The 15,401-nt window shown below is 40.5% G+C and overlaps 1 protein-coding gene across 2 annotated transcripts in view; it reads left to right on the top strand.

The window, feature by feature from the left end:
* LOC140066978 (unconventional myosin-If-like) overlaps window positions 1-14,269 on the top strand; it is a 255,331-nt gene extending 241,062 nt beyond the window's left edge. For both annotated transcript variants that reach the window (XM_072113886.1, XM_072113887.1), the window contains one exon: window positions 11,931-14,269. In XM_072113886.1, coding sequence (XP_071969987.1) covers window positions 11,931-12,007 — 77 coding nt within the window. In that variant the 3' untranslated portion in view covers window positions 12,008-14,269. The remainder of the gene's footprint in view (window positions 1-11,930) is intronic.
* Window positions 14,270-15,401: the final 1,132 nt, after the last annotated feature.

The raw sequence follows: 15,401 nt of genomic DNA, 5'->3' as shown, positions 1-15,401 counted from the left end.
AGGGCTCCTACTCAACACTCCAAATTGTTTTAATCCGATTTCGCACTTCTTTCCAGAATAATGTGATTACAGGATAAAACCACCAGATATTAAATTAAATTTGCATCTTTCTGTTTGCAGCGCCAACAGAAATCTGGTTTATTCTACAATAAATTTAGCTAATTACGCTGGTTATAAATAGTTTCTTTGTTGTAGTTTACGCAGTGTTTCAACATGGTTTGTGGAGTAATATAACTTATAAGATGTATGTATTGCCCTCTGCCAACTAATTAATGAGAACTAATTAATGAGAACTAATTAACTCCTCCTCCCAGTTAACCATATACCCTTAATAGGTTAGATAATTGTTGCCTTATGGTGTAGCAGGATATTTGGGACAACCATGCCGCCTTTCTCTATAGGAAAGCACATTGTTGTTCTATTAATCCTTGTTTTTGTTGGCCCATATGAATTTTAAGATCACTTTTTGTAAGTTTCTAATAAACTCCTGTGGATATCAAAGGGGAATACATCTCACCATATATAGTATACTGGGCATAATATACATTTAAATTATATTTATTCTAGTTAACTAAGATAAGGCCAATTTTGTATACTTTTCTATTTCTTCTTTTATGTTCATTACAAGTTTTTCCATATTAAACTTTAACACTCTGTCTAATGTCTTCTAAATTAGTATACCTAGATAATCTATGCCCTTATCAGGCCATTTAAATACATATTTGTCCTGTAGTAATGCCTTTTGTTGTTTGGAGTCGTAATAAAATATTTTATTTTCATTTAATTTATATAGGGACACTTCCGAATAGTTACCGTATATACTCGAGTATAAGCTGACCCGAGTATAAGCCGAGACCCCTAATTTTACCACCAAAAACTGGGAAAAACTACTGACTCCAGTATAAGCCGAGGGTGGGAAATGCATTGGTCAAACCCCCCCAGTAGTATACAGCCTGCCAGCCCCCAGTAGTATACAGCCTGCCAGCCCCTAGTAGTATACAGCAGCCCCCAGTAGTATACAGCAGCCCCCCTGTAGTATACAGCAAGCCCCTAGTAGTATACAGCAGCCCCCATGTAGTATACAGCAGCCCCTAGTAGTATACAGCAGCCCCCCTGTAGTATACAGCAGCCCCCCTGTAGTATACAGCAAGCCCCTAGTAGTATACAGCAGCCCCTAGTAGTATACAGCAGCCCCTAGTAGTATACAGCAGCCCCTAGAAGTATACAGCAGCCCCCAGTAGTATACAGCAGCCCCCCTGTAGTATACAGCAGCCCCCAGTAGTATACAGCAGCCCCCCTGAAGTATACAGCAGCCCCCATGTGGTATACAGCAGCCCCCATGTAGTATACAGCAGCCCCTAGTAGTATACAGCCTGCCCCTAGTAGTATACCGCCTGCCCCTAGTAGTATACAGCCTGCCCCTAGTAGTATACAGCCTGCCCCCATGGCCCTTAAAAAAAATAAACTTAAATACTCACCCCCCGATGTCAGCGCGTCCCGTCTTCTTTCTTCTCCGCGGCTCCTCTTCACTCTTCCCGCGCCCATGTTTTCTTCTAGCAGGCGCATACTATGACGCGGCCGCTGCTGTCGTCATAATATGCGCGGCCATGAAGAAAACATGGCCGCATCGATGATAGAAGAAAGAAGCCGCGGAGAAGAAAGAAGACAGGACGTGCTGACATCGGGGACATCGGTAAGTCGCGCCGACATCAGGGAAGCCGCGCTGACATCGGAGGGTCAGTATTTAATTTTATTTTTTTAAGTGGGTAATTTTTTGGGGGTAATAGACTCGTGTATAAGCCGAGGGGACGTTTTTCAGCACATTTTTTGTGCTGAAAAACTCGGCTTATACACGAGTATATACGGTATTTTTAATTTCCCTCAGTTTAGACAAGGATAATAGAGGCTCATGACATGTAATAACAATAATCATCCGCGTATAACCCAATAACAAACCCTCCAGCTTTTTTCCTGATCCATTTAATACCCTTGTCTAATTGAATTGCCTGTGCAAGAGATTCTATATACAGATTGAAAATCAATGGGGACAAAGGACAACCTTTCTCGTCTCGTACCATTCGTTAAGTAGAAGGTTGATGAATGGAATCCTCCACTTGATACTCTGGCCATTGGTTCACTGTACATTGACATTATTGCCTTTAGGCAAGGACCATCAAATCCAAATCGTTCTAAAGACATGTGGAGGAATCCCCAGTGCACCCTGTCAAAGGCTTTCTCTGTATCCAATAACAGAATTATATCCAGTAGTCTCCTTGCAGGTTTATTAGTGCAGATTGCAACAAATAATATTCAGCCCAGTTAGTTGTCTCGAGTGCATTGTCCCTGTGTTGACTATACGGTTGAACAACTAGACGTTTATTCTGCCCTACCGTACTATACAAGGGAAATTACTCAGTGTGGGTGTTTTCAATTGTGCTGCCTATATGGGTAGAGGGCCATTTGTTACATAATATAGACAGAACCTTCAGTCTGTTATCATATCTCGTATAGTGTTATCTTCTAAGAGCTACGCTAGTCACATAGACTGGTAGTTTAGAAATAATTCTGGTACAAAGGTTGATACACTCATTAGTAACAACCTAGTATGGAATGGGACACACACTTTAGCATACGTGTCTTAAGGGCTGGCCTTTGGATTATTTGGCAGTGATAATCCCCAAATATATTCTAATATATATCCCCAAATTGTTATTGATGTTCAGAGATGGTGCAAGACCTAGTTGAACACTATCCAAATGTATATGACTTAAACTAAACCTTCTTTGACTTTGGGCACTCTATAAGGTGTATCTAGCACTGTTTTTAAAGCACCCGTTTTTTAGCACACTTATATACTTATAAAGTTATATACAGTTATATAAAAGTGATGTTTTAGCAATACATCTTGTCAGGAAATTATGTTTCAGGCACAAATATTCAAGCCATCAGAGCTATAATTTTGCACCAAAAACAGATTAAAATGCCTTGTGCCACATTTATTTAGGCTTTAAAGGATATCTACCACCAGGATCAAGGATTGTAAACCAAACACTGACATGCTGGTGTGCGCCCCCAGGCAGGATCTGCTCTTCTTTTACCTTCTAATGCCCTTGTTTTACATAAAAAGGCTTTAAATATTATGCAAATGAGCCTGAGGGGCTCCAGGCTCCATAGATGTTTATTGAGCCTGAAGTCCCTCAGAGTCATTTGTAAATGCACCAATATTTTGAGACAATTTTTAGGCATAAACTAGCCAATTTATTATATGGTGCAGAATACAACTAAGTAGTCTTACACTACAGCAAATGTATCATCCAGCACCTGAAATTAATTTAACTCTGCACTGTGCTAAGGTGTGACACATTTAATGAATCACCCTCAATGGGCCTTGCCACAAGAAGGCACGCAAAGCTGCCCTATTAAAGGCTTTCAGAGTCTACTTTTGGATAGTGAACCTTTTGACCAGTTGACAAATCTTTGAGGCTGCACTCACCAATTATGCAATAACATTGCATTTTGAAATGCAATTTGTCCACCAACCAGACACACTCTTATATGCATTGCAGGGGATAAAAAGCTTCTAGATGTCTGCAGAGCTACTTGCATGTAAACAACAGTTAAAACAATGCAATTAGGCCTCATGCAAGTGATTGTGTGCTTCACCAACAACCTTGTGAAGCTCCCAATTGGGTGAAGAAAAGGGGCCGATGCATGCTGCTACATCCCAAACATAAACAGTACCCGCTCCATATTTTGCAACATAGCCACCTGATGCGGTGAGACACAGTGTGCTCATTACAGCACAGCCCGGTTTGCATGCTGCACCTTGCTATCTAGTTGAAGGGCAGGCTCCATGACCGATGAACGTAATCATAACCTTTATCAGGTTCTGGCATGCATTTACAGGAATAATCAAGCTAAAAGGGTTTTAATTAAAATATGCATATTTTGGAATGAAAGCTCAGGACAGAGCTTCCACAACATTCGCATAGAGATTTTTAAAAAAATAGAATTTGGGACATGGACTATGGCATAAGTTTGCATCATAAATAGAATTTAATTATTTGTTGCTTTAACCCCTTCTCACCGACGCTTGTTTTCAGGTCAATGACCAGACTTGATTTTTCAAATACGATGTGGTTATAACTTTGGAACGCTTTAACACAGCGATGGCGAACCGATGGCACGCGTGCCACAGACGGCACGCGTACCGTCGCCGGTTAGCCTCTGCCCGCTGCCCGTAAAAATTTGTCTATGCGAGCGGTGGAACTACACGCCGCTCCATAGACAGAACTGCAGAGTTTTCGCGCATGCGCAGTAACTTGGGAAGTGCTGAAAGTTTCAGTCGCTCCCATAGAAACCGCGCAGGGAGCGTTGACTGAATTGCCCCTCCCATAGAACCCGGGGAGCACCTGTGCCTGCCGTACATGCTGCCTCCCGGAGCACCTGTGCGCCCGCCCGTCTGTGCCGCCGCCATGGCTGACACCCCATGCATGCCGGCTGGCAAATCCTCTCTCCCGACAGCCGTCACATCCTTTTACCCACCGGCCGCCACATCCCTCGGAGCACCTGTCTGCTCCGCTCTGCTCCCTCCCGGTCCGCTCTGTCCCGGTCCGTTCCGCACTGCTCTGCTCCCTCTGTCCCGTTCCGCTCCGTAGCCCCCCTCTCCTCCGCTCCGTAGCCCCCCTCTCCTCCGCTCCAGGTGGGAGTGGAGAATGCATACAGCGTAACCTGGATGCATTCCTGGAGAACCTTCCTGTAGAATAAAAGAAAATAAAGTAAGTTTATCTGTGTATATGTATGTAATGAGTATATGTATGTGTATATGTATGTAATGAGTATATGTATGTGTATATGTATGTAATGTGTATATGTATGTGATGTGTATATGTATATGTATGTGTATATGTATGTAATGTGCATATGTGGGTGTATATGTATGTGATGTCTGTATGCATTTTATACTACATGGCGACAAGCTGTATGCATTTTATACTACATGGCGACAAACTGTATGCATTTTATACTACATGGCGACACGCTGTATGCATTTTATACTACATGGCGACAAGCTGTATGCATTTTATACTACATGGTGGCATTCTGTATGCATTTTATACTACATGGCGGTACGCTGTATGCATTTTATACTACATGGCGGTACATTATATGCATTTTGCATTGCTTTATTTTCACACCAAACCAATATGATGGATCTGGTCCTGACACTACCTGATATATTACGTATATGGGGGGGGGGGCGTCTCTCTATGGCTCGCCTCAGGCAGCAGACAGGCTTGGTACACCCCTGCATAGAAAAACTTATGACAGATTCCATTTTAATTGTTCAAAAGCACAGAAAATGCAAACCTTTGAGCTCTGTTGATAGTGTTTTTATTGTAATACTAAAGATTGTAACGTTTGAGCTATGTTTTCTCAATTAAAACCTTGTTATTCTAGTTAAATTTTTGTGTTGGCACTTCGCTTCAAGTCAGAAGGGTTTGGGTTGCATCTTGGGCACTCGGCCTCTAAAAGGTTCGCCATCACTGCTTTAACATATCCAGATGATTTTGAGAGTGTTTTCTCTAGACACATTGTACTTGATGGTAAAATTTAAGTGATAAGTTTTGCATTTCATTCAGGGAAAAAAATGAAAATTTGGCAAAATTTCGGAAAAAAATGAAAAGTGAAATGTTCTACATTCCAGGCAGGTAGTAAAACTACCCCAAAAAGTTAGATAAGTAACATTTCCATAATGTCTGCTTTATGGTAGAATTATATTTCATCCGTCCTCTCCTTTTTCTAGGATGTTATGAAGCTTAGAACTTTAGATTCATTTTTTTCATTAAAATTTGAAAATTCGCAAAAACTCACATTTGAGGGACAATTCAGCCTTCAAGTGAATTCGAAAAGCCTAAATAATAGTAAAACCCCATAAATTGCCCCTTTATATAAACTACACACCTCAACATATGTAAAACAACTTCTATTGAGTCTATTAACCCTTTAAGTTTTTCACAAGTGTTAAAACTGAAAATACATTGATTTACACCTTCATAATGACTAAAATGATGAAATTGTCTGCAAAGTTTGATGCACAATTTCTCCCGAGTGTATCGACATCCCATATGTGGTGGTAACTGCTGTATGGGCGCACGGCCGGGCATAGGATCAAAGCAGCGACATTCAGAGCAGATTTGTATTGTCACAATGTCCTGGTTTTAAAATTTTACATTTTTTTGGTAATGTGAACAGGGCTTATTATTTGTGAGGTGAGATACAATGTATAGTGTAAGGCAGTGGCTGGAAAGGTCATCAATGGCATCTATATTCCAGCAAGGTTTTTCAGCTATGCTTGGTAAAGGGATGGCCATTGATGATATACCCTAGCTCAGTGATGGCGAACCTTTTAGAGGCCGAGTGCCCAAGATGCAACCCAAACTCTTCTGACTTGAAGCGAAGTGCCAACACAAAAATTTAACTAGAATAACAAGGTTTTAATTGAGAAAACATAGCTCAAACATTACAATCTTTAGTATAACAATAAAAACACTATCAACAGAGCTCAAAGGTTTGCATTTTCTGTGCTTTTGAACAATTAAAATGGAATCTGTCATAAGTTTTTCTATGCAGGGTTGTACCAAGCCTGTCTGCTGCCTGAGGAGAGCCATAGAGAGACACCCCCCCCCCATATACGTAATATATCAGGTAGTGTCAGGACCAGATCCATCATATTGGTTTGGTGTGAAAATAAAGCAATGCAAAATGCATATAATGTACCGCCATGTAGTATAGAATGCATACAGCGTACCGCCATGTAGTATAAAATGCATACAGAATGCCACCATGTAGTATAAAATGCATACAGCGGACCGCCATGTAGTATAAAATGCATACAGCTTGTCACCATGTAGTATAAAATGCATATAGCGTGTCACCATGTAGTATAAAATGCATACAGCGTGCCCCCATGTAATATAAAATGCATACAGCTTGTCGCCATGTAGTATAAAATGCATACAGCTTGTCGCCATGTAGTATAAAATGCATACAGACATCACATACATATACACCCACATATGCACATTACATACATATACACATACATATACACATCACATACATATACACATTACATACATATACACATACATATACTCATTACATACATATACACAGATAAACTTACTTTATTTTCTTTTATTCTACAGGAAGGTTCTCCAGGAATGCATGCAGGTTACGCTGTATGCATTCTCCACTCCCACCTGGAGCGGAGGAGGGGGGGGCTATGGAGCGGAGGAGAGGGGGGGCTACGGAGCGGAGGAGAGGGGAGCTACGGAGCGGAACGGGACAGAGGGAGCAGAGCAGAGCAGTGCGGAACGGACTGGGACAGAGCAGAGCGGACCAGGACAGAGCAGAGCGAAGCGGACCGGGAGGGAGCAGAGCGGAGCGGACCGGGAGGGAGCAGAGCGTAGCAGACAGGTGCTCCGGGGGATGTGGCGGCCGGTGGGTAAAAGGATGTGCCGGCTGTCGGGAAAGAGGATTTGCCAGCCGGCATGCATGGGGTGTCAGCCATGGCGGCGGCACAGGCGGGCGGGTGCACAGGTGCTCCGGGAGGCAGCATGTGCACAGGTGCGCCCCGGGTTCTATGGGAGGGGCAATTCAGTCAACTCTCCCTGCGCGGTTTCTATGGGAGCGACTGAAACTTTCAGCACTTCCCAAGTTACCGCGCATGCGCGAAAACTCTGCTGTTCTGTCTATGGAGCGGCGCGGAATTCCACCGCTCGCATAGACAAATTTTTACGGCCAGCTGGGAGAGGCTTACCTGCGACGGTACGCGTGCCAACAGAAACGGCTTCGCGTGCAGTCTGTGGCACGCGTGCCATAGGTTCGCCATCGCTGCCCTAGCTGCACCATGGGAGGGGTCTCTCTGATCAGAACTAAAGGTGATGCTGTGAGAAAAGCAAGCCTGAAGGTATAGACTGCATTGTTTTTTGTATTATTAGTTAGAGAGGGAAAAGCTACTGTGTTAGCTAGTCCCCGCACGGGCAGGTCTTTTGTGTTTGTATTTTGTTACTGTTTGTTATAAGCCTGTACATGTTGGGCCTGTAACCACAACTGATAATAAAGACTGGAAGTCGAACCAGTTTGGAACTTCAAGTCTGACTCTGTGTCTCTGTGAACTGTCTTGGCTCTCACCAGTGAGCTGAACCTTTACAATAGATAATTCATTTTGGGGGTCTAGAGCTTATTCATGAGATTTTATTAACTATTTCAAGAGGGATACAAACAAAAATTATCCATTTTTATTTTGGATTTTTAGCATTTTTTTCCCACTTGCCAGAACATAAAAATAATATTTTTTCTTTATTCTCTGGTTCAATATGATTACGGTGATACTTCATTTATATAGTTTGCTTAATCTATAATTTATAATCTTTGCTTAATTTTAATGAGCAAAACTAATATTGGAGAAAATCGCATTGATTTTACTATCAACAACTTTTTAGCGGCATAACTTTTGTACTTTTCTTTTGACAGGTTAGCTGAGGGCTTATTTTTTGCAAAAAGAATTGTTCTTTTCAGTATCCTTTAAGGGCACATAACTTTTTTTGTGAGGGTATTTGATTAAAAATTGTACAGTACGGGAAGATTTTCTTGGTTTTCTTTTTACTTCGTTCACTGAGCGGGTTCAATATTCTTTTAGATTTATTGTACAGATTCATATGGATGCGGTGATACCAAATATGTACTTTTTTGTGTGCTTTTTGTGTTTTATATACTTTATTTGTTTTTTTTAAGTAATTGGGCTGATTAGGGGACTTTTATTTAATTATTGTAAAATGTTTTTCCTTTTTTTTTTTCATGTTTTACATTTTCCACTTCTTGGCTTGAACAAGTGTTCATCCGATCATATTCAGTGTATTGCAGTATACAATGTAAGTAACTGAGCATGCTGCTCAGGATGCGGAACCCAGTGCAAAGAGGAGTCGGCAGCCTCGGGGCACTCGCCAGACCCTGGGGCTGCCACAGAATGGATTGGATACCCCTGGTTAGCACACCGGGGGGGGGGGGGGGGTGTGGGTCCCATCCACGGGGGAAACATTTACACGCCTGGTCCCTCCCACACATGGCACAAGCCAATCAGCAGAAAAGACACACACTTCACATCCACAATCACAGCTGGAACCGGAAGTGATATAACTCATTAAGTATGTCTAAGGTACAATAGTACCATGTTGGCCAACATGGCGATTTTGTATGCATAATTTAGAAACTCTGTATTAGAGATGAAACTTGTACCCTATTGTCTGAATAATAAAAAATTGAAAGGTGTTCTTTTTAGAAGGTGGTCTTTAAAAAAAAAAAAAAAAAAAAAAACAGTATACACTGTCTAATAACTTACAGCATGTTATGCAGGGACACAAAAGGGAACGCGTTTTCGGCTCGTGGCACGAGCCTTCATCAACCATACCATGTAGTTAGAGAAAGAACATATAAATACAAAGTAACAACTCTAATCCTGCCCACTGACGTCACATCCTACCGGAATCCTGACTTCCTTGGTGTGACGTAGTGTCATCAGGTATTTTTCTTGTTTTGATTGCGTTTCTAGAAGGAAAGATTAAACAGAATTAAATAATATGCAGTATGCAATAATATGACAGAACTAAAACAAAACAAATTATAACATGACCCAAAAAATATCTGACACAATACAGCATAAAAATATATAAGCAAACCCAAGATACATATCATGAGAGGCTACTCGGAGTGTTCTAATGTCCATCGTGGTGACACATTGTACCACTCCCATACTGGACAAACCTTTAAAATACGTGGCTATTACACTTGTAATTCATGTAACGTAATCTATTCAATCAAGTGTCCATGTGGATATTTATATATTGGGGAAACGATGCAACCTGTAAAATCACGCATAAATAAATATACATTGACTATCAGATGTAATAACAGATTATTGCCTGTTCCTTACCACTTCCATGAAAGAAAACATTCTATTTCTCAATTTAAGTTCCAGGTTGTAAACAGATCCAAGTGCCCAGAAGAGGAGGTAACATTAAAATCCCCCTCCCTCATCGTGAGGCTTACTGGATACATGTCCTAGGGACTTTGGAACCTAGAGGGTTAAATCGTGATTATAATAAACAACAACACTATGGTTACCCTTGCTTGCAGATGGATAGGGGGAACGGCGCAAGGAGGATAGAGGTTAAAAGATCCAAAAACCTTATGTTAAAATACAAATCAATTGATCCTCCGCTTCTACGTTCACCCACTTCAAAGAAAAAGGAAATGTGGTACCTTTCCGGTCTAGACTTTCAGTACTCACGGGGACAGTCCTTGACTCATACTCAATGTCCTCAATTTTCTATGCATGGAGCATAGGAGTCCTCTTATGAGGTTCAATGTTGCGGCACGGCGTCACTCCTAGAGATTTTGGAGGTAGCCCGTAGCCTCTGTGTTACTCCTAATTTCTCCCGCCAGGGAACTTGTTCCTCCACTTTTCGTTCCGTTCTCCTAACTTCTGCACCTGGTTGCCGTTCGAGGTAAGAAGAAAAGGCAAAAACAATGGTGCAGTATTTTCCCAGTTTCTTAAAAACTATTTTATTGGAAATACTCACAAGAGTAGAAGATAAAAAGGCCTTATATATATAAAAACACGCTCAGCACAACTGCAGTTGTGAGTATTTCCAATAAAATAGTTTTTAAGAAACTGGGAAAATACTGCAGGTATTTATAAGGTTTTTGGATCTTTAAACCTCTATCCTCCTTGCGCCGTTCCCCCTATCCATCTGCAAGCAAGGGTAACCATAGTGTTGTTGTTTATTATAATCACAATTTAACCCTCTAGGTTCCAAAGTCCCTAGGACATGTATCCAGTAAGCCTCACGACGACGGAGGAGGATTTTAATGTTACCTCCTCTTCTGGGCACTTGGATCTGTTTACAACCTGGAACTTAAATTGAGAAATAGAATGTTTTCTTTCATGGAAGTGGTAAGGAACAGGCAATAATCTGTTATTACATCTGATAGTCGATGTATATTTATTTATGCGTGATTTTACAGGTTGCATCGTTTCCCCAATATATAAATATCCACATGGACACGATTGAATAGATTAAGTTACATGAATTACAAGTGTAATAGCCACGTATTTTAAAGGTTTGTCCAGTATGGGGGTGGTACAATGTGTCACCACGATGGACATTAGAACACTCTGAGTAGCCTCTCATGATTTGTATCTTGGGTTTGCTTATATATTTTTATGCTGTATTGTGTCAGATATTTTTTGGGTCACGTTATAATTTGTTTTGTTTTAGTTCTGTCATATTATGACACTACGTCACACCAAGGAAGTCAGGATTCCGGTAGGATGTGACGTCAGTGGGCAAGATTAGAGTTGTTACTTTGTATTTATATGTTCTTTCTCTAACTACATGGTATGGTTGATGAAGGCTCGTGCCACGAGCCGAAAACGCGTTCCCTTTTGTGTCCCTGCATAACATGCTGTAAGTTATTCTTACAATAAAAATTTAAATGCATGAAGTCTGTGAGTGTCGGGATCTCTTCTACATTTTGATTGAGGCTTTGGCCGTGCCTGGAGCACCACACATCCACGGAGTGCCGTCCATTTGTGGTTTGTCTCACAGCACTGATGTAATCTTAGCCTAACACTGATAGTAGTTTTAATTATTCCAAAAGTGAAACTATGACTTCTCTTTTACAAAATACCAATATGATACAATTACTACTGTTATAACATGGTTTTCTGACATGTTTCCATTTTTGTTTTATTTTTGAAAATTCTACTTCATGATGCACCATGAATCTTTATGCCATGAAAATTACTTTATCATGTACTTATCTAAGTAAATTAAATAATAATTGTTACTACTTCTTTTCAGATCCCTCTGGCTGGTGGAAGGGAAGACTGCAAGGGAAGGAAGGGCTGTTTCCAGGAAATTATGTGCAGAAAATCTAATGCTAAATCATATTTCAATAAATATTTCAGCGAAATTTTACCTTAAAAAAATACCTAGAATGGATTACAAGTTCATGATTGTGTTACCACTGCCCATATATACAGGCCTATATACACGTTGTATATAGTTTCAATAAACAAAAAAAATAAGCAGAGCACTTGTATCAGTCTAAATATAGTCCAGGTATTAGCCAAAAACCAGGATTGGATTCAAAACATGAAAGTAGTACTGATGGTTACTATACTTTTGTCTTTGCGTAGGCTTTACTTCAGGTTTGGCTTACAGATATTAAAAGGGGTATTCCCATTTCAGCAAATAAATGTTATTGTTTGAATAATGAAAACTTATATAAATTTTCCAATATACTTGTATCAATTCCTCACAGTTTTCTAGATCTCTGCTTGCTGTTATTATATAGGAAGATTCATAGTAAACTTCCGGTAGAAGGAAAACTCACCTTGGTCACACAGGTGTGCGGCTCGTTATAACCCAACGCTCTGCTTATTCTCGATGATACTAACAAGCTGTACAGCTGTGTGACCGTGGTCAGATTTATGTCCACAGGAAGTAAACAGAAACTTCCTATAAAACAACAGCAAGCAGAGATCCAGAAAATCATGAGGAAAGATACAGAAAGTGTATTGGAATCTTGAATAATAATTGAAAATCTATAATTCCATAAAATATAACATTTGAAGTTGTGTCTATAAATTACTTGCTTATAGATTTTTTAAATAATCTGCAAGCAGTTTAGACAATACAAAGCTGCAGCCAGTCTTAGGAAATTGGTGTAAACATACCTTTGTTAGATATAAAAATCACAAACCAGGCCAGAAAGGAAATCAACCATTGTTAAGCTATGTTTACCATTAAAGGGGTTTGCTCATGAAAGAAAGCTCTCAAATTTTATTCCCATATTGATGTTTACACAATAAAGATCATTTTAAACCCCTTACTTTACAATTTTACACATTTTTATTCCTGTTTTAGCTCCCATCACTCAGTAATGGTCATTAGAAAATTTTAGAGTGGGCGGGGACTCTAAACAGTCACTTCATGATCCCTATAATGCTATGAAATTCTGTGTGCTGATAATGAGCTTAGATCAGTACAGGTTTATCTACACTATTTAGCTTCTGAACATTCTACTAGTATCTGACACATAGAAATATAAATATAAACAGATTAGACATGAGAGATGATGAGATCCATGAGATGGCTATAAAATAAAATGATACTCTCAGTTCTGCTAACTCATCCAATAATACACAAAGTCAGCTTTTCTATATGCCTCCTTCCCCGTCCCCATGATAAAGACCTTAGATCTGTCTATAGTTTGTAGAATAAGTCTCTGCAAGCTGCTGCTTGCCAGCAGGAAGTGCCTGTGTCTGAGCTGGTCTTGTAATGCAGGGAGAGGGGCAGCAGGCAGAGAGCACTGCAGTCTGCAGACAAGAGAAGCGATTTGTAATAAATTGTGGGTTATGATGCACCCTCTTTGCCCCCACACCCTTAATCTGTGATTCCCCTGTCCCATGAATAGAAAATGGTGATTGATACAGACTTTCCTCTGTCCCATGAATAGAAATGTTAATCTACAGACTTTATGACTCCAACTTGCATGGGTGTTTTGCCATTTAATATGGCTGCTTAAGAATATGGCAAAATAATATGTCAATATTTCATATGGGTGTTTGAGATTGTTGTACAGGCGGTCCCCTACCTAAGGACACCCGACTTACAGACAATTTATAGTTACAGACAGACCCCTCTGACCTCTGGTGAAGCTCTCTGAATACTTTACTATAGTCCCAGATTGCAATGATCAGCTGTAAGGTGTCTATAATGAAGCTTTATTGATAATCCTTGGTCCCATTACATCAAAAAATGTTTAAACTCCAATTGTCACTGGGGCCAATTTTTTTTTTCGACTTACATACAAATTCAACTTAAGAACAAACCTCCGGACCGTATCTTGTACGTAACCCGGGGACTGCCTGTATTTGTTAATTCATGCTGGGAAATGTGCTGGGCATATCTTCTTCTCTGGAGACCAATGGAAGAACATATGACATAATTAGCCACACCCCTCTCACATGACAAAGTGGGAGGATTAGGTGGTTATTTAAAAGCAACATGTCAGCATTTAATCAGGGTCAGTTTTTTAATTTTACTGTTTGCTTTTATGTATGTCTGTTTATTTTACCATTATTGCAACCTTTAAGCATTGTACCTTTTTTGCATATTAAATTGTCATTTAATAAGTTTTTCATTGTGCTCTATATGTTCCCATAATTCTGGAGAGGTGCATTACCGCTAAGCCGTATTAACTTGTGAGTGTCTGTGTGCCAGCAGTAGCTGTAGGCCAGTGATGGCGAACCTTTTAGAGACCGAGTGCCCAAACTACAACCAAAACCCACTTATTTACCCTTATATGCCAATGTGCCATTTTAAGAAGTAACTTATTGCTACCTGTTCTTCCACTTCTTTAATTGTATCGGCCACCTGATGCCACCAATACAGTTGAAAGAAGGTGGGCAAATTCAGACCATCATTGTAGCTTCTGTCCAGGGTCTCTCTTTTTCGGAAGAATAGTGGGTCCAGCAGGATGGCCTCCATAGATAATGCACTTCTTTTAACACCTTCTCACTTTTCAAGCAGTTCCAAACAGTCAATGAAGTGTCGCTGTTAAATAGTGCTGAGCGCAGCATCTCATAAGTTGCCTAGGACTGCAGGAAGATTTAATGGATTTGGTCCTTTTTGTTGAACTCTGTACTGGGGTAAAGGCCTGAGTGCCCATAGAAAGGGCTCCAAGTGCCACCTCTGGCACCAGTGCCATAGGTTCGCCATCACTGCTATAGGCAATGTGCGTCCAGGTGAACTGTAAAAACTGTACAGACCCTAGAAGAGTGTGTATCTGGGTACTTATGTGCAGTCCTGGCATGGGTGTCTCGTAAGTGTCCCCACTCGAGTAGTGACAGTTGTGAAAGTGTGATTGTATGGGTTGCAAAGTGTCTTTGTGCACCCCTTGGGCTGTGTGTGCACAGTGTGTAGTGTATGGGATTCAGAAGCATTTGGTTTCCATGACAAAAGTGGGTTGGCAGGGTGCAGGGGCGGATTTAAAGTGACAGGGGAAAAAAACTCTAAAAGTGGCCCTATTCTGTGGGCGGAGTCCTTACACATAGGCTGTACCAGGTGATATCAGTGGAGTTACCAAACTCCACAAAAATAGTTGGTCTTAATCAACATGTATAGCACAGAAAAGGAGACTTATGCCTCTCTTGTACAGGAACAAAGCTTCTTTTTTTTTAAAAGAACACAACTTAATACTAGCGTGTATATACAAAAAAACAACTTCAACAACTACAAAACCTTCTCCAATAAACAAAAATGTAC

This window comes from Engystomops pustulosus, chromosome 1 (assembly GCF_040894005.1).
Source record: "Engystomops pustulosus chromosome 1, aEngPut4.maternal, whole genome shotgun sequence".
In the NCBI taxonomy this organism is placed as follows: Eukaryota; Metazoa; Chordata; class Amphibia; order Anura; family Leptodactylidae; genus Engystomops; species Engystomops pustulosus.
The sequence above is the reverse complement of the archived record's forward strand: the minus strand, read 5'-3'. Positions and strand labels throughout refer to the sequence as shown.